We start from the raw sequence: 19,112 nt of genomic DNA on the forward strand, positions 1-19,112 counted from the left end.
GCTGATGGCGAGGCGAAGGGTGGCGCTGGATCTTCAGATGAACGTCCAGGTCAACCAGCAGAACCTCAGCTGGTTCCCACAGGACCTTCTGACCACCAAGGAGACCTCCTCAGGCCTCGGCTTCTTAAAAACTCATTTTGAATCAAATCAATGGTTTCCTTCTAAACACTTTGAGTGAATTAATATTGAACAGTCAGATTATTAGATAATAATAATAATAAAATCCAACAGATTTGATCTTTTTTACAGATTCCTTAAAAACAGATTCTGGCCTTCTGGACATTTTTATCTCCATTTCATCTTTAATTATAAATCAAATTCCTCTTGATTTGACCTTTTCCTTCATTTCATTTACACTTCCCTGATTCTCAAGTCACTTCTCCATAAATCCCTGAAGGTCCTCCAGGTTCTCCAGGTTCCTTCTACCTTCCTCCTGCCGTCCTGGACCTGATCTTCTCCGAGGACGCCTCCTGCCGGGCCACTAGATGGCGCCTGTCCCTCAAACCCAGGACTTCTGAAGTCCGTCGATGAGCGAGAAGTCCGACCTTCCTTCTATCGTTCATCGTCGTCATCGTGGCGAAGAAGCTCGGCAGGAGAACATGGAGATTCCACACAGGGAGAACCCGGTCCACCCGATCCAGACCGGGAACCATCTACATACCTTCTGATGTTTCTGAGGTGTTCTGTGAAGATCTACTCACCATGGCCAGAGGGATGATGGCCTGGATGTCTCGCTGCACCACCGTCAGCTCCGTCACCACCTTCTCCGACTCGGGCGGAAGGTTCTGACCCTTGTAGTCGATGTTCCAGTTGATCCTCCTGGTGACGGAGAGGCTGGTGAAGTTCTCCATCTCGAAGTCCAGCTGCATCACCTCGGCGTTCCCGACCACGTCCCTGCAGGAGGACAACGTAAGAAGACCACGCTTGGACGAGTCCTAGGACACGCGTGGAGAACCGAGACACACAATCATCTTGTCCAAGTTGAGTCCACATCACCCGACGTGTCTCGCTACAAGTCTCGAAAGTCAGTGCTCCCGTCCACCACAGGTCAGAGTCCACCTCAGGTCAGAGTCCACCACAGGTCAGAGTCCACCTCAGGTCAGAGTCCACCTCAGGTCAGAGTCCACCACAGGTCTGAGTCCACCTCAGGACCTGGTCCATCAAAGATCATATTCCACCTCAGGTCAGAGTCCACCTCAGGTCAGAGTCCACCTCAGGTCAGAGTCCACCACAGGTCTGAGTCCACCTCAGGTCAGAGTCCACCACAGGTCAGAGTCCACCACAGGTCAGAGTCCACCTCAGGACCTGGTCCATCAAAGATCATATTCCACCTCAGGTCAGAGTCCACCACAGGTCTGAGTCCACCACAGGTCCCAGTCCACCTCAGGTTTGAGTCCACCTCAGGCCCAAGTCCGCCCCAGGTTTGAGTCAAGACTTCAAGAGGAAGATCTGGACTCAGTCCAGTGCAGTTCCTGGACCTGAGAAGCAGACCTCCAGGTCTGGTGGGACTAGAATCCGACTCCTTGGTGTCGCAAACATCAAAAGGAACCAAAGCGATGTTTGTTTCTTTTCAAGTCAAAACATCTTCAAATGTCAGACAGGACAAAAGATCACAGGAAACATGGACATCACACACCTTTCATCTTTCACATCAAAGGAAACCAAATCTTGATTTTTTTTTCAAAAAACATCTTCGCCAATTCTAACAATTTAGGACCCGATCAATATTTCTTTATTCTGATCGGCGGGAAATAGGCTTTACACCTTTTCAATATTTGGTCCTTCTGGAAGAAGAAGAGCTTTTACTTTGGCGTGACCTTTGACCTGCTGAGCTGTCCACCATGGTTCTCCTCCACCTCCATCCAGGCTGGACATCTGTGTGTGTGTGTGTGTGTGTGTGTGTGTGTGTGTGTGTGTGTGTGTGTGTGTGTGTGTGTGTGTGTGCGCTCCACCCTCAGTGGTGTGAAGGTCTGGTGAACCTGGTCATGGTTGACGTGATGAATGGATGAATGAATGAATGTGTCTCTGATGTTCTCTTCTGTTTCCCCATGGATGTCCGACATTCTTCCAGAACCATGTTCTCCTTGAGCTCCATGAGAGCCTCCCTGACCTCCTCACGTTCTCCCTGCGAGTCCAAAACCAGGAGCAGGAGAAGAACGGGAGGAAGCCTCCAGAGAGCTGAGCAGGTCCTCCAGGCAGCTGAAGCTCCTGTCCTATCACACGGTTCCAGCAGAAGAAGGGTCACGCCTGGACCCGTCAACCTCAGATAACCAGTGTGTGTGTGTGTGTGTGTGTGTGTGTGTGTGTGTGTGTGTGTGAGATGGTGGCCCCAGGCAGCAGGCACACCTGGTTCCATCACCTGGATCTTCTGATGATCTTATCAGGAAAATGGAATATATGAAACCACAGGTGTGTGTGTATGTGTGTGTGTGTGTGTGTGTGTGTGGGGGGGGGGGGTCTGTATCTGATTGGACGATGTGTGTGTGTGGGGGGGGGGGTCTGTATCTGATTGGACGGACAGGCGGCCTCCAGGGGAAGGAGGAACGTCCTCCAGGCGTCCCTGAGGCTCGGCGGCTGGAGGTGTGAGGTGATTGAATATTGATGGGCTCTGTGGAACGTGGAAGGTTCTCCAGAAGGACAGACGTTCCCCAGTGGAACGTCAGAAGCCAGAAAACACTCTTGGCTCAAGACAAAGTCTGCAGGAACCTTTGAACCCGGGTCTGGAACACAGAACCCCTTCACCGAGGCCTGAAGGTTCTTCTCATGTAAACAGAACACCGGATCCGAGGCCCGCGAGTCCCTGAACATCCCATAATATGAGCCCCAGCCTGAAGCACGTGGTCTCCCAGGGGGTCCGGTGATCACCATGCTCACGTTCCCTGGGTTCTACCTTCCTGAGATGATGCGGTACCAGATAGAACCTCCTTCGTGTTCTCCTGTTCCACGGCGTTCCGTCAGCAGCCTTCTGGGGTTCCAGGGTTCTCCGGCTTTAACGTTCCTGGGTGGAGGCCAAGTTCTCTGATGAGAACCTCAGGTGTTCTCCACGTGACCTCTGAGCGTCCAGTGTTGTAGGTACACTTGGAGGAGACCCATCTTCTAGAAGGGTCCACGTCAGACACGAGGTTCTCCTGGAACTCTGGACGGCCAACACACCCTCCTGTTCCAGGGAGGTTCTCCGCCCCGTCCCGGTTCTGCTCCTCGGCCGTGGATCGGCAGGCGGAACCGGGATGTTCTCGTACGTTCTGGCGCCGGTGTGAGCAGAACCTCCTCCGACAGCAACGTCTCCTCGGCGTCTCCTGCCGTCGAGAACCTGCAGAACTAGCGAGGAGCTGCGGTTCCCTGATGGTTCTCCAGACGTTCCTCATACGGCTGCAGTTAATCAGCGTCTGGATGCAAAACGCCGCCGGTGTTCCGTCGATAAACAATCTCGCCGCCTTAATCTTCCTCGCCGCCGCTCCGTCTCGCCGCTCCGCCGACAGATTGCAGATTCGGCGTCTCGCTTTCAAAGAGTCGCCACGGCGACGGCGGGTTCTCCTCCTTTAACCCATCGATCTCTTCGCCGGAGGGCGGCGAGGCGAGAGGCTGGGCGCCGCCCTCCAGGGGGCGGAGCCTGGGAACGCCGTGAGCCGGGACGCGGCATTTCCTCTACAGCTTCTTCTTCAAGGGCCGACTTCCTGTCTGAGAATCATCCGCTTCCTGTCTGGAACGCACTCTGCTGCTCTGGAAATTACCCACTTCCTGTGTGTGGAGCGGCGCCCCAGTTTCCATGGCGATAATGGCGGGGATAATGAATGGAACCCCTGAGCCGCTGCTTTGGACCGGAGGCGGAGCAGGAACCGGAGAACGTGAAGGTTCTCCACGGTTCCGTCTGTTCCAGGTGACAACCAGACGGAGAACATGTACAGAACCTTCTAGGACAACGGAACGGCAGAAGGTTTCGAAGGTGCACCTTCTCCTCCTCCTCATCATGCTATGCTAAAACTAGCTAGCATCGTGACACCAGCTTCTCCTCCTTCTTCTTCTTCTTCTTCTTTCGTCTTTTCCCTTCAGGTGTCGCCACAGCGAGTCAACCTTCTCCATCTCACCCTATTCTCTGGATCCTCCTCTCTCACACCAACTACCTTCATATCCTCTCTCACTACGTCCATAAATCTTCTCTTTGGTCTTCAAGACCTCCTGCCTGGCAGCTCCAATTCCAGCATCCGTCTACCAATATATTCTCCATCCCTCCTCTGTCCATGACCCAACCATCTCAGTCTGGCTTCTCTGACCTTCTCTCCAAAACATCTAACATGTGCTGTTCCTCTGATAGACTCATTCCTGATCCTCTCCATCCTGGTCACTCCCAAAGAGAACCTCAACATCTTCATCTCTGCAACCTCTAGTTCTGCCTGCTGTCTTTTGGTCATTGTAACAGTTTCTAGTCCAAACATCGTCGCTGGTCTCACCACTGTCTTGTACACCTTTCCTTTCCTTCTGGCTGATGTTCTTCTATCTCTTGGTACCCCTGACACTTTTCTCCACCCATTCCAACCTGCTTGGACCCGTCTCTTCACCTCTTCTCCACACTCTCCTACGCTCTGGACTGTTGACCCCAAGTACCTGAAATCCTCCATCTTCTTGATCTCCACTCCCTGTAGCCTCACCGTTCCACCCGAGTTCCTCTCATTCACACACAAATATTCTGTCTTGCTGCGACTAACTTTCATTCCTCTCCTTTCCAGATCATACCTCCACCTCTCTAGATGTTCCTCTACCTGTTGTCTGCTCTCACTACAGATCACAATGTCATCTGCAAACATCATGGTCCATGGGGATTCCTGTCTACCAGCTTCTCCTCCTCATAATGCTAAAACTAGCTAGCATCGTGACACCAGCTTTTCCTCCTCATAATGCTAAAACTAGCTAGCATTGTGACACCAGCTTTTCCTCCTCATAATGCTAAAACTAGCTAGCATCGTGACACCAGCTTCTCCTCCTCATAATGCTAAAACTAGCTAGCATTGTGACACCAGCTTTTCCTCCTCATAATGCTAAAACTAGCTAGCATCGTGACACCAGCTTCTCCTCCTCATAATGCTAAAACTAGCTAGCATTGTGACACCAGCTTTTCCTCCTCATAATGCTAAAACTAGCTAGCATCGTGACACCAGCTTTTCCTCCTCATAATGCTAAAACTAGCTAGCATCGTAGCACCAGGCTAACATCAACATGACATACATCTGACCATTCACCCTCTCATCCACATATCTGGACCATGCAGGGTCTCCATGGACCTCCTGCCTGTGCGTGGACTGTGGGAAGAACCTGGAGAACCCTGAGGAACCCCAGGCAGACCTGGGGAGAACATGGACGCTCCACACAGGAAGGAACCCTGGTGAGAATGCAAGCAGGGACCTTCTCACTCTGTGGCTGAGGCGCTAACCTCTGCTACCCTGCGCTAGCCTCCACTAGCCTCTGCTAACCTTTGCTAACCTCCGCTAGCCTCCGCTAAGCTCTGCAAATGACTGAATACTCCAAACGGAGCTAGCGGTAGGACAGGACCCTGAGCTTCTCCTCGGAGCTCCACGTTCCCTCACCATCCTCTGGAAGCCTCCGTGGCCGCGGCGCTGATCAGGTTCCGCCGAGGGAACCGGTTCCGCGGAGAACGTGGTCGGGGTTCGGGCGCGTTTGCCGTTTAAACCTCCGACAAAAAGAAGGAAAACGAGGCAATTATCGGGAAGTAGCGCGGGATCGGCTCCGCCAGCTTTAATTGGCTAATTAGCGCAGGGATTCCCCGGCTTCCTGGAGCTCATTAATGTTCTCCGGTCCGCGGACGCAACGTTCTCCACGCGGAACCGGAGGGAACGTCTCCTCCTGCGTTCTCCACAACACGCAACGGAACCCTGGAGGAGGAGCTCCGATCGGCCAATCAGAACGGCTCTCCTGCATTCATTGATACGTTTGTTGGTTCGGCGGCGTGGAGCTCCAGGAGAGGCTGGAGACCACGTCTGACCTTCTGCATTCATTGCATGGGTTCCTCAGAGGGGGACGGAGAACCTCAGAGGAGAACCTGGTGGTTGGGTTTGGCTCCATGTAAGAGGAGACACTGAGCTTCATATCCACACACACACACACACACACACACACACACACACACACACACACACACACACACACACACACACACACACACACACGATGTCTGAGGACCAGGACGACACCTGAGGACCAACATGTTGTTTGAGGACCAAGATGGGGTCTGAGTGTGAGCCTGAGAAGAGCCTCTAATGGACGAGAGTTGCCGTCCATCTGTCAGAAGACAGAAGATCTGTCTGAGGAGAATCAACCTGAAGATCAAGAGGGAACCAGAAGAACCAGCAGGGTGGTCAGTCCAACCCAGAGCAGGACTCTGGAGAAGAACTTCTCATTGAACATCCCAGACAGACCTCCAAACCAGCTCTGACTTTGAGAAAAACCTGGGAACCAGGAACCACCTGGACTCATCTGGAGCTCCATGTGAAGGATGAAGGTGATGAAGATGCAGGTCCAGAAACCCTTGGTAGAAGCAGGAAAGAACCAAAAACCCTCTGCAGCAGAAGACCAGGTCTCCATGCCAGGATGTCAAACATCTCCTGAGGAGGAGGTGGACAAACCGGCACTATGTGTGTGTGTGTGTGTGTGTGTGTGTGTGTGTGTGTGTGTGTGTGTGTGTTCTTCTGCCGTACCCCTGCTTGGCGTTCCTGTTCCTGCTGACGTCGATGGTGGAGATGGAGTGCTTGGCTCCAGACAGGACCTCCCAGTCCACCTTCCACTGGGGGCTCCTGGACTTGGTCTGCAGCAGGTTCACCCCCTTCTTGGCCTTCACCCTGCAGGAGACACACGGCTGTCAGAAGGTCTGGACCTTCAACAGGAGCAGGTGGAGGACGCTGGCGAGGAACAAGCGGTGGGTTGAAGCAACCAGGAACCTACAACTTCTCCACTCACGACCAAAACAGCAGGATGTCAAACTGTGGAACTACAAATATGTCAAACCGTGGAACTACAAATATGTCAAACTGTGGAACTACAAACAAACTGATGTTCCACCTTCTGTGTTACGTGGTTCTAATTTTAAAATGGCGGCTCATTTCCAGGCCGTTCCATTTAGTTATAGCATCATGACAGAACATCTGGTAGCTTAGCACAGCTAAAAGCCTGTAGCCTAGCATGACATAACCCCCCCCTCAAGGAGGATCGGTTCATGAAAGTCAATCGTCTGAAAAACTAGCCGAGCGAAGCCCGAGGAGCCCGAGGAGCCGAGGAGCCGAGGAGCCCGCAGAGGAACCACCGGCCGGCGCCTGGATTTATGGAACAAAAGCCGGCCATCAATTATTAAAGGCTCTTTGTTTGCGTGGACGGAGCAGAGCGGCCGCAGCCGGCGGGGAAACGTCTGCGGCGTCTGAGGGAGCGCAGAGTATCGGGTGGAGTTTACGCCGTCCTGGGGTTCTCCGGGGAACCGGGGAACGGCCTTTCCAGGAAGACATGATGTCAGCGCGTGAAACCCGAGCCGCTTCCCTGAGACGCCTCCTCTGACGGAGGAGCTTCACCCGACGGGCGCCGCGACCGTCGCCTAGCAACGCTAAAGACGGGGAGATGTAGCCATGTAGCTATGTAGCGATGTAGCCATGTAGCATGATGTGGCGCCGCACGACGCGGCCCAACGTGTTCACGGAACAGAAAGCTTAAGGAATCGTGACGTTTCACGATGCGTTAGCAACATAAAGCTAAGCTAGCGAGCTCAGTTGCTCGTGGCTAGCGTTAGCTTGGCCGGTTGCCGTTTGAAGCGACATCCAACCGTTCACCCTCTCATTCACACGTCCGACGTCCATGAACCCCCTGCTTGTGATTGGACGGAGGGAGGAGCCCGAGCGGGGAGGCTCAACCGTCCGTCCGTAGGCAGGAAGTGACGGCGGTTCTAGAGGTTCTGGTGGGGGTTCCTCCTGAGAACGTGGCCCAGATCTGGAAAAGGTGAAGAGCGTCCTCCTCCTCCTCCTCCTCTGCGGGTGCTTTGGTTTCCCGGCAGGTTGCGGCGCGTTCAAAGGCTGTTTCCCGTTGTTGCGCGGCTCATTAGCGCAGCCCGAGCAAACAGCGGGAACGTTCTCCGGTTCCACACCTTTGATGTCGGCTGGAACCGGGGGGAACCGGCTAAACGGGCCGACCCACTTCCTGTCGCTTCCGGAGCGCCGCCGCGCGCACGCCCTCGCATCCGGTCCGCACACGCACACACACCGTTCGTTGGAAAAGGCCTGTTTCTCAAAGCGGCGCCCGCCTGCCTCAGGCCACGCCCACTCAGCACAAGCCACGCCCACTCGACTCAGGCCACGCCCATCCCGGATCAGGCCACGCCCACCGGACGGCGTCCTGCAGGAGCTCCTTTCCATCCTTTTCAACAGATGCTTTTCCGTCCCGTCCTTCAGAGGGGGCGGGGCCCCGTGGTAAGCTCCGCCCCCGCCGCCGACCTCCAACAGCTTCAACCAGCGAATCACAGGGCCGGCGTGGCGACGGATGGAGAGCATCTTTACTGATGGAGCGCCATGGCAACCGCAAACACATGGGTTTAAACCGGTTCATAATCCAGGGTTAATGAAGCAGTTTGAGTTATATCATCCAGAATGTGTTGTTTTAATCATCCCGTTAGTAATCCAGCATCAATAAACCAATTGTTAGTTTATTTGTTCATCAATAAACTACGAGTTACTAATCCCATGTTTATCTTTGTTTGGCTTTATAATCCGCATTCACGGTCTGGTTTTTACTGGCTGCTCGTAATCCCGAGTTTAAATTCCACTTCTCTTCATCCCATGTTCGCGTGTTGACCGTCCGGTTGTGTTAATCCTGTTAATTGTCCGGTGTAATCCATAACCGTCCCGGAGAGGAACCGGATCTGATCGGTTTAGAACGACAACACCGGATTAAAAACAACCAGATTGTGTTACCATGGCGATGAGACACGACCTGCTTCCTGAGTTAGCGGTTAGCGCCTGAAGACAACAGCTTCTGGATTAACGTGCTAATATGGCAAATGTTGGACACACACACACACACACACACACACACACACACACCACCAACCCCCCCATCTCTAATCTGATGGAATTCACTTGATTGTAATCTAATCCGATCGGATTGGAATTGAATGTGATCTGATCTAATCTGCTAATCCACAGCTTGGGTTCATTCCTGCCGCCCAACGGCAGCTGTGATTGGTTGCACCCGCAGCCCGACACCCGACACCCCGACACCCCGACATCCCGACACCCAACACCCGACACCCGACACCCCACGTCCTCCTGACCCACTTCAGACCCTGAGCTTCTCCTCAGGGGAGTCAACAAATACTAGACACCTGTCACTCACAGCAACACACACACGTTCCCAGAGCTAAGCTAGGCTAAGCTAAGCTAAGCTAGTTTGTAATAGCAATCCAAGCTCCCCAAGGGTGGGAAGTTCATATGTTGATTGAAGACGGCCCTGAATGCCTCACGCTGCGAGAACCTGGTCCTGGTCTGGAGGAGGTCTAAGTGCTGCACCCTCACCCTGGTCCTCCATCTGCAGGGTTCCTGCTCTCTGAAGAACCAGCATCTTCTAGAGGCTGAATCCGGTTCAATCTGGTTTCAGCTTCTGGGAGGTGTTCCAAGGAGTGTGTGCGTGTGTGTGTGTGTGTGTGTGTGCGTGCGTGCGTGCATGTGTGTATGTGTGTGTGTGTGTGTCTGGCCCTGTGATTGACGGCTGACCCGCCCGGCTTAAACCCCGCCTCTTGCCCAGTGACAGCTGAGACTGGCTCCCCCGCGTGTGTGTGTGTGTGTGTGTGTGTGTGTGTGTGTGTGTGTGTGTGTGTGCATTTGTGTGTCTTTGAAGAGGACAAAGTGATTCTTCATCGCTGCCAATTATCGTCGGACATTTTTACAACGATTATGGACGAAACCAAATGTCATTTTCAGCCAAACTGTCCTTCCAGCCTGACGACGACCTTCCCTTTCAAAATAAAGGTCAGAGAACCGAGCTGAGCACTCTCACACACACACACACACACACACACACACACACACACACACACACATACAGATCAATTTTTACGACTCCTGTTTTCACAGCTTTCGAAGTTTCCTCCGAGCCAGGAGGCGTCGGGTTCTTCTTGAGAACCTTCTGGAGAATCATTGGGTTCTTATTACCCCGAGCTCATTACCACCACTCTGTCACACACACACACACACACACACACACACACACACACACACACACACACACACACACACACACACACACACAAACACACACAATCACACACACACAAACACACACCGAGCCCTGGACAGATTGGACTCTGGTTCCTGGCGGTTCCCCCTGTCGTGTTTTTGCTGGCGAGTGGGATGTCGTAAACAAGCATTGGATGGCAGCGACACACACACACACACCCACGTACACACTCACACACACACACACACACACACACACACACACACACACACATGCCCACAGATCTTGATGGATGGAGTTGCCGCTGTCCCCCCAGCGACGAGGAACACGGCAGAGGAGGGTAAATAAACAACTGAAATGTCAGCACTTGAACGCCTCAGAGGCGTTCGCTGGCCGCCGTGGCCGTGCGCCTCGTCCGTGCGCCGCCGCCGCTCTAAATTTGGACGCCGCAGCCTTTTTGCTGGCGTTGGTTCTGCGGGCAGAAGCTCCATTAGCGGCGACGCGGCGGCACTTTGCGGGCGACCTCGCCGCTCTGCTGCCGAGGCCCAACGGGGGGGGAGATGTTTTATTCAGGAGGAGTGTGTGTGTGTGTGTGTGTGTGTGTGTGTGTGTGTAGGGGGGGTTACCATGACATGTGATGCGATTAAGCACGCCGCCCCGCACAGCGACGGCGTGCCGCCTTCCTGGCCCGCGGGCAGACGCTCCGCGGAGCGTGATGGCGGCGCCGGCGGCGAGATGTTCCACCGTCAGGAGACGGAGCCTCCATGGCATCCGGACCGAGGTCCTCGAACATCTGCTCACCCCGAGGACCATCTGCAGACCGGGACCGTCTGGACCCCCGCCGCCGAGAACCGGGACGGAGTCCACGCCGCGCCGTTATTTTGAAAAGCCGCTGTGATTTGATTGGCCACCGGGAAGGGGGCGGGTCTTTCTGTCTATCGGCGGGTTCTGGCTTCTTAACGGACCAATCAAAAGCCGTCGCCGGGCGGAAACAGGAAGCGGTAGATTTCACTCGGACAGGAAGTGGAACTCCAGCTTTACAAAAACACAACTTCACTGATCGGACCGACTCTGGAGAACACAGAACCAGACGGAGAACCTTCTCCACCAATCACGACACTCCGCTGCACACACACACACACACACACACACACACACACACACACACACACACACACACACACACACACAGTGTGTGGATCAGAGGCAGGAGGGCTTTGGACCTTAGAACCTCCGGGTCGAGGTCCTTCAAACAAACAAGAAGATCTTCCAGCCGGGTCGCCCAGGGCTGTTGCTATGGAAACCAGAAGAAGGACAGGTTGGTGTCTCGGCCTCCTCCAGAAGGTGGCCTTCCACACCCACCAGGACCTGGAACCCGAGGAACCACTGGAGAACCTTTGGCTTTCACACTACGACTACGACTAGTAGTAGTACGACCAGTATGACCAGTAAAACCAGTACTAGTAGCACTAGTAGTACCACCAGGACCCTGAAACCCCTGGAGATGTTCCGTCTGTTCTCCACTGCCACCTCCCGTTCTTCTCGTCTGGATGGAAGCGGCGCTGGACATCCGAGAAGCACCGAGGCCATGCAGTCCAACAGAACCCGATGTTCTCCGACGTTCTCCGGTGGAACACAAGCCCTCCTCATTGGACAAACAGTGCGGAGGCTCCTTCAGGGTTCTTGAGAAGATGGAGGTGGGTCGGGCAGCGGAGGTGCGGGGGGGCAGAGGGTTGTTGTGTTTCACTTGCATCAGGTTCCAAGAGAAAGAACCCATCATCTAATATTCATGAAGCTCTGCATCCAAAGCATTTACATCCACTAATGGAGCCTCACTCACCCTCCATCTGCCCCGCTTCCACCGTGTCCCCACCATCTGCCCCCAGGGACCCCTGAAGAAGCCTCCTCACCAGCCCCGCCGGTGCTTTCAGTCGAGATGGACTCCGACCACAGAAGATCGAGATGTCCCCGACGCCCAGAGACCGCTGAACCCTGGAGAACCTGCACCAGACCTGGTCCCGGGGGGTTTTATTCCCCGAGGAGAACCGAGGCTTCTAACAGGAAGGAGTTCCTTCTGAAGGACCACCTGGGACAGAAGGTCCCGTGACCCGGGCCAGGCTCCTCTCCTGACAGACCTTCTGGCCGGGAGATTCACTCCTTCACCCGTGACCTCCGCCATCTCGGAGGAGGAGGCGGGGCTTAACCCGGACGGGCCAGCTGTCGATGGTGCGAGCGTTCACCTGACATCTGGGTCCTCCAGGAACCTGAACTTCCACAGGCTGAAGACCCGCTGAGCCTTCAGGAAGAAGCAGGTGGAGATCAGAAGGAGGAGGAGACGGGTCAGACCTTCTAGAAGCCGATCCGTCTGAGGGAGCAGCTGAAGGCCTTCAAGATCAGGGAACATCTCCTTTGAGACCAACAGCAGATGATTGAGGAGAGAAGAAGCAGGTCTTCAGGAATCACCTCAGAGGTTCCTCAAAGAACCTCGCCGACTCTCCTCTCCAAGGCAGGAAGAATCAAGAAGCCCTTCAAACAAAAACCAAAAAACAACCACAAATTCTGGGAGTGTGTGTGTGTGTGTGTGTGTGTGTGTGTGTGTGTGTGTGTGTGTGTGTGTGTGTGTGTGTGCGCGCAGATGTTCCTCTGATCCCAGTGTCAGGTTCCACCCCCTCCTCAGCAGAGTGTGAGATAAGGGGAACGTCAGCCTGCAGAACCCTGCTGGGGGGGGGGGGATCTACGTTCCTGATGTTCTCAAGTTCTCAAGTTCTCAAGTTCTCAAGTTCTCCCCTGAAGGTTCTTTTATTTCAAATTGGATGAATCTGAGTAAAACTAGCTCTCCCTGGGGAGCCCCGCCCACGGCCAGCCGGCCCAGAAGAAACGCCATCCCTCTCTGGGGGAGACCGTACACACACACACACACACACACACACACACACACACACACACACACACACACACACACATCAAAACAGCACTTGAAAGCTCTGCAGATTATTCATTCATTATTATCTAATAACCTTTATCCTGCGGGGGGGGGGCTGAGACTGAGGGGCGGGGCTTAACCCGGCCGCCATCTGTCAATCATCCAACCATTCCCTTGGAGAACCCAGGCAGGAGAACCCGGAGAACCCAGTGTATCACATGACCAAGGAGAAGATGGCGGGTGGACCGGCGTCCCCTGATCTGGATCCTGCCGCTCCGCCGGATGGATCATCTGATTCGGCGTGGCCGGCCGGACATGATTGACAGGCTAAGCCCCGCCCCCTGCGGACGAGGCTCCGCCCCCCCGCGGCGCCGCACGTCGCCGAGCCGCCGCTCCTCTTTTTTATGGCCGTTAAATTCTCTTTTCTTTAACCTTTTGATGTTTTTTTTCAGGTGTTCTGAAGCGTCTCCGTGGAAACGCCTCGGGGTCGGTCCCCCCCCCCCCCCCTCCGCCCCCCCGCCTTTACATTTGGCTCAATCAATTTCCCAAATCTCCTCCGTCCCTCCAGGCGGGAGCTTGAAACCTGAACCCGTAAACGTGATTAACCTGCCCCATGAATGCGGGGGGGCAGGAGGGGGGCAGGAGGGGGGCAGGAGGGGGGCAGGAGGGGGGCAGGAGGGGGGCAGGAGGGGCTTCAAAGCAGGAGAGATGCCCCCCCCCCCGTCAAGGTCAGCGGTCAGCGTGTCTGAATAATAAATGTGCTGGAAGCTTTCACATGACTGCGTCCAGCCTGCAGAGCTCTGCTCACATCCAAACATCCAGACCTTCAAACCTCCGGCGGGGTCACAAACACAGCCCGACCCCTGACCCCTGACCCCTGACCCCTGACCCCCCACCCATCCCACACGGCTCCTGTATGACAGTGCTCTCCACCAGAGCAGCTTCTGAGCACCTGCAAACCAAGTCTCCGGCAAGTAGAAGGTCCAGGAGGAGCTTCTCAGCTGGAGAGTTCAAAGTGTGGTTCCCCCTCCGGCCTGTAGGGGGCGCCCTTCCCCCCGTGGGACCACGGGAGCGCCTTCTGCGGCGAACTACAGAATTGGTTGGCGGCCGTCGCCCGGTCGCTCCCGTCTGCGGAGGATTCTGAGCCTTCGACAAACCCGGGTTCAGTTTGAGTTCGGGGTCCCTGGAGAACCGGGTCCTGAACCGGTCCGGAGGCTCCTCTGAGGAGCAGAAGGAGCGTCAGGAGGTCGGCGGCTCCTCTGAGGAGCATCTGCGCGGGGACGGGCTAGCGGACCCGCTAACTGGACCCGTGAAGGGAAATCAATCCGCCTGCTGGCAGAGGGCCAAGGGGGGGGGCAGGGGCTCGTCACCATGGCAACCACCACCGCCGGGTGCTGGTCTGCAGAGGGACCGCTGGACCCTGGCAGGTCTTCTCGTGGGGAGAAACACCTCAAGACCAAAACATCTGCTGTCACTGTGCTGGGGGGGGCAGGGGGGGGTCACAGCTGGACCTTCAGCTGGAGCTTCAGCTGGAGCTTCAGCTGGAGCTCAGCGCAGGAACCTCCTGCTGGGGCGACCACAGGTCCACCCTGTCAGCACCACCTCCTCCCTGGACAACCAACCGACCAGCAAGAGCCCGTCTGAGGACCAACCTGCAGGAGGTCCTGGTCTTCTGCCTTCACAGCAGGACGAGCGCGACCTCACGGTGACCCCGAAGGAGACGTGCGAGCATTCGCACGTCCGCACAGCGCACGGCCTCCGTGGACCTCCGTTTGGACGCAGGAGGAACCCGGAGAACCTGAGGAACCCCAAGCAGACACAGGGAGAACAGAGGCTCCGCACAGGACGGCGGCCTGGTCCATCTGACCAGAGACCTTCTGGCTGGAGGTGCTGGAGGTGTTGGAAATGTTGGAGATGTCGGAGATGTTGGAGGTGCTGGAGGTGCTGGAGATGTTGGAGATGTTGGAGATGTTGGAGGTGCTGGAGATGTTGGGGGTGTTGGAGGTGCTGGAGGTGCTGGAGGTGTTGGAGATGTTGGGGGTGCTGGAGGTGCTGCACCACCGCGACCCTCAAACGCTCAACATCCATCTCCTCCTTCTGGCAGACTTTGAGTCTAAGGAGCTCCAGGTCTGTGGAACACCTGGAGGAGGAGGAGGCCTCGCCGCTCCACCTCCACCTTTGCCCTGCACCACTACTTCCAGAAGGTCTCCTCCCGGAGGTGAGGACGTGTCATCGGGACGTTCTCGCTGACGGACGACCCGGGCGCCCAATAAACAACCGCGTTCCGTTAAATCCGGTTCCGGGGAAACCGAGAGCGAAGAACTCGTCCTTGGAAATAAATGTGCCTTGAAATTGCCGAGCTCTTTCCTGACATCCTTTTCCTGCAGCATGAATGTTTCATAACCTTCCTCCGCCTCGTCTCCACCCCGACAAACAACCGTCTCTCGAGCGGACAGAAAATGGAGTACTTCAAGCTTCTTAAGTTCCACCTCAGGTTCCACCTGTGGAGAACCCAGGAGGAGCCGAGCCCTGCTGCCCGGACCTTCTGAGCACCCTGAGATGGACATCGTAACTAGCCTGAGCTAGCCTGAGCTAGCTGTTAGCAGAGGACACCATGGCCTGGAGCTGCAGAACATGTTATTACTGTGTTATAACATGTTATTACTGTGTTATAACATGTTATTACTGTGTTATAACATGTTATTACTGTGTTATAACATGTTATTACTGTGTTATAACATGTTACTACTGTGTTATTACTGTGTTATAACATGTTATTGCCGTGTTCCGGCTGCACGATGTCCGTGTTATCGCAGCGTTCTGGCTCCCGGAGCCGAGGCGGCGCCGGGCTCAGATCAAAGTTTCCTCCCACGCCGGCGTCTCCACACCAGAGATTTGACACGCCGACTCTCTGAACGCCCACTCGGCCTGCGGGGACGCCGCCGCAGCACGCCGTCCGAGCAGCTCCAGAGGTGAGGAGCTGAGGAGCTGAGGAGGTGAGGAGGTGAGGAGGTGAGGAGGTGAGGAGCTGAGGAGGTGAGGAGGTGAGGAGGTGAGGAGGTGAGGAGCTGAGGAGGTGAGGAGCTGAGGAGCTGAGGAGGTGAGGAGGTGAGGAGCTGAGGAGGTGAGGAGGTGAGGAGCTGAGGAGGTGAGGAGGTGAGGAGCTGAGGAGGTGAGGAGGTGAGGAGCTGAGGAGGTGAGGAGGTGAGGAGCTGAGGAGGTGAGGAGGTGAGGAGCTGAGGAGGTGAGGAGCTGAGGAGCTCAGGGATCGAACGGAAGCCCAAGACTTTTCCCTGAAGAAGCTGAAGATCAGACGACCTCACGGAGACGCCGCCGCCATCCGACCACAGCTTCTCACTCCGAGGTCCATCGACCGGAGGTCCGAGGCCTCGCCGGGCCGGACCTCGTCTTCGTCCGCGCGCCCGTGAGCATCGGGATCATGGTTGCCGTGACGACGAGGATTCCCCGCGTTCTAACCTGGAGGGTCGATGTTCTCCCGGGTTCTCCTCTGTGGCGCCACAGGAAGTGAACCTGATGCTCGAGGAGCGCCGGGGCTTTGCAAATAAAGTTTTAAAATCGTGTGTGTGTGTGTGTGTGTGTGTGTGTGTGTGTGTGTGTGTGTGAGAGTGTGAAATAAGAGACGCCCACACTCCCTGCTTTCCCGCCTCATTAGCCAACTTTACCGCCTTGTTTTTCTTTCGGCTCGTCCCTGCGGCTGGTCGCCATGGCGACGCCAGGCCGACGTCACGGCTGACAACCTGCTGCGTAAACTTTGCTGCTGCCGCTGTGTGTGTGTGTGTGTGTGTGTTTGTGTGTGTGTGTGTGTGTGTGTGTGTGTGTGTGTGTTTACAGCTCTGGGCAGCCGGGAGGTTATGCTATGAACACCGCTAGCAGAGTTAGCCTTGTCTAAGCAACACAACCAAACAGGAGAGCTACTTCCTGTAGCAGCCGGCCAATCACATACGCGGTGATGGTCAGGTGGTCGGTGGCGCGGGTAACGCAGCTCTGGTAAGTCGACGATGTGAAACCCCAGAGGCTTCGCCCCATCAATTAGCCACCTGATCGATTAGCCGCCTGATCGATTAGCCGCCGGATCAAAACCCAACCTGGCCAACGAGGCGCCCGAGCCGGCGGGTCGGACCTGGAGAACTTCGTGTGGAGCTCCTCAGAACCTCTCCTGTCCAGGGAGGAGCTCAGATGAAAACATCCAGCCGCCGCCGGGCGCCGGTCCGTCCGTTTGTTTACTCCGACAGTAAACTCAGATTTACACACTCCCGCCGCGGCTCGTAAACGCAGCACGCCGCCGCGGGAATGACGGCCGTCTCCGGCTTCCGGCATCTCCATCTTCCTCTTTAATTTCCCCGCGACAGTTTTAGCACGACTGTCCTGCCCCCCCCTCGCCCCCCTCGCCCCCCCCCTCGCCCCCCTCGCCCCCCCCCCCTCGCCCCCCCGCCCGGGCGGGCGGAGCCATGTAATTGTGAGTGACCCTGATGATGGGAGCGATTAAACCGTAAAATAGCAGCCAGGAGAGGAGAAGATAAATCTCTGCTGGAGAACCTGGAGCTCAGCAGAATCTGCCAAGGCCGGGACGCTAACGGCCGGGGGGGGGGGGGGGGGCCTGAATTCCAATCATGTCCCCGACGGACGAGAGCCGGACCCCATCCTTTTCAGAGGAACATCTAGACCGGGGGCTGCAGGACTCCAGGTGACGCGGCGGTGAGAACGCCGCCGAATGAAGACGCCGAACGCCGGCGTCCAAACTACATTTCACTCTGTTCCTGACGGTCACATGACCCGCCGTTAGCAAAGCCGAGCCACGTCGACGTGGAACCGAGAAAGACGAATGTCCTGAAAGGAAGGACGAAGCCGATGGAAGGATGTTTGAGGAGGACGGGAGGCCGACTCACGTTGGTGCTTCCAGGAGAAGAAGTGGCCGTCACAGAGCAGCAGAGCTCAGTGTGCTGATGTTGGCCTTCAGAGAAACACTCGCTGGACCAGAACTAAAACCACGGCGGCGCTGAAGCTCGCTTGGCTGAGGCTCCACCGCCTCCACGGTTCATCTAGTCCGACTGGTCCATCTGGTCCAACCGGTTAAAGTGGTCTATCTGGTCAACCTGGGCCACCTGGTCCAGCTGGTCCAACAAGTTCCAACTGGTCCACCTGGTCCATCTGGTCCAACCCGTCCAACTGGTCCGACTGGTCCATGTGGTCCATCTGGGGGGGGGGGGGGGTCTGACCACCTGGTTTGAAGGGTTCTGAGGCGGGACCGGTCCTGGATCGGGTCCTCCTCAGACACGCTCCTTCAGGAGAGGATCATTGAAACCGGATCTGGTTTCTGTCCGTGAAGGTCTTCTGACCTGATCCAGCTTCTGCTGCCCTCTGGGTCCCTCAGGTTCCTTCTTCAGCCTGGCCTCCTCTGAGGGAAGGTGTTTGAACTGGCTGAGCCTCAGGATTTGTCAGATGTTTGGGTGAAGAACCTTAGAACATGAACACGTTCCTCTCCTTGACCTCCACGTCCTCCTGGTGTCTGGAGCTTCTCCTGAAGGACCTCAGATGTTCTGCCCCCCCGACTCGACACAAACCACAACCGCAGCAACAAAGAACTGAGAAAAACCTTCAGGAGTCCACACATGCATGCGCGCACACACACACACACACACACACACACACACACACACACACACACACACACACACACACACACACACACACACACACACACACACACACAAACTCACAGAGCAGCCGAGGCAAACAATGACCGTGTTCCTGTGTGTGTGATTATGTCTGTGTGGTTGTATGTGTGTGTATGTATGTGTGTGTATGTGTGTGTGTGGGTGTGTGTGTGTGTGTGTGTGTGTGTGTGTGTGTGTGTGTGTGACGCCGTGGGGGCTTTTTAACGCATGAAGAGGCTTTGACGTCGTTTCCCCGACGACACGCAAAGGTGATGTATCGCCGGCCTCGCTGACAA

At 55.6% G+C, this 19,112-nt stretch overlaps 1 protein-coding gene across 2 annotated transcripts in view; it reads right to left on the reverse strand.

The window, feature by feature from the left end:
• tmem132e (transmembrane protein 132E) overlaps positions 1–19,112 on the reverse strand; it is a 105,180-nt gene that overhangs the window by 15,934 nt on the left and 70,134 nt on the right. For both annotated transcript variants that reach the window (XM_086142286.1, XM_086142285.1), the window contains exons 3-4: positions 6,708–6,848; positions 702–894 (exon numbers count right to left, since the gene is read on the reverse strand). In XM_086142286.1, coding sequence (XP_085998412.1) covers positions 702–894; positions 6,708–6,848 — 334 coding nt within the window. The remainder of the gene's footprint in view (positions 1–701; positions 895–6,707; positions 6,849–19,112) is intronic.

The sequence above is a fragment of the Fistularia commersonii genome, chromosome 35 (assembly GCF_037954325.1).
Source record: "Fistularia commersonii isolate RoL2024-O1a breed Wild chromosome 35, RoL_Fcom_v1.0, whole genome shotgun sequence".
Taxonomy (NCBI): Eukaryota; Metazoa; Chordata; class Actinopteri; order Syngnathiformes; family Fistulariidae; genus Fistularia; species Fistularia commersonii.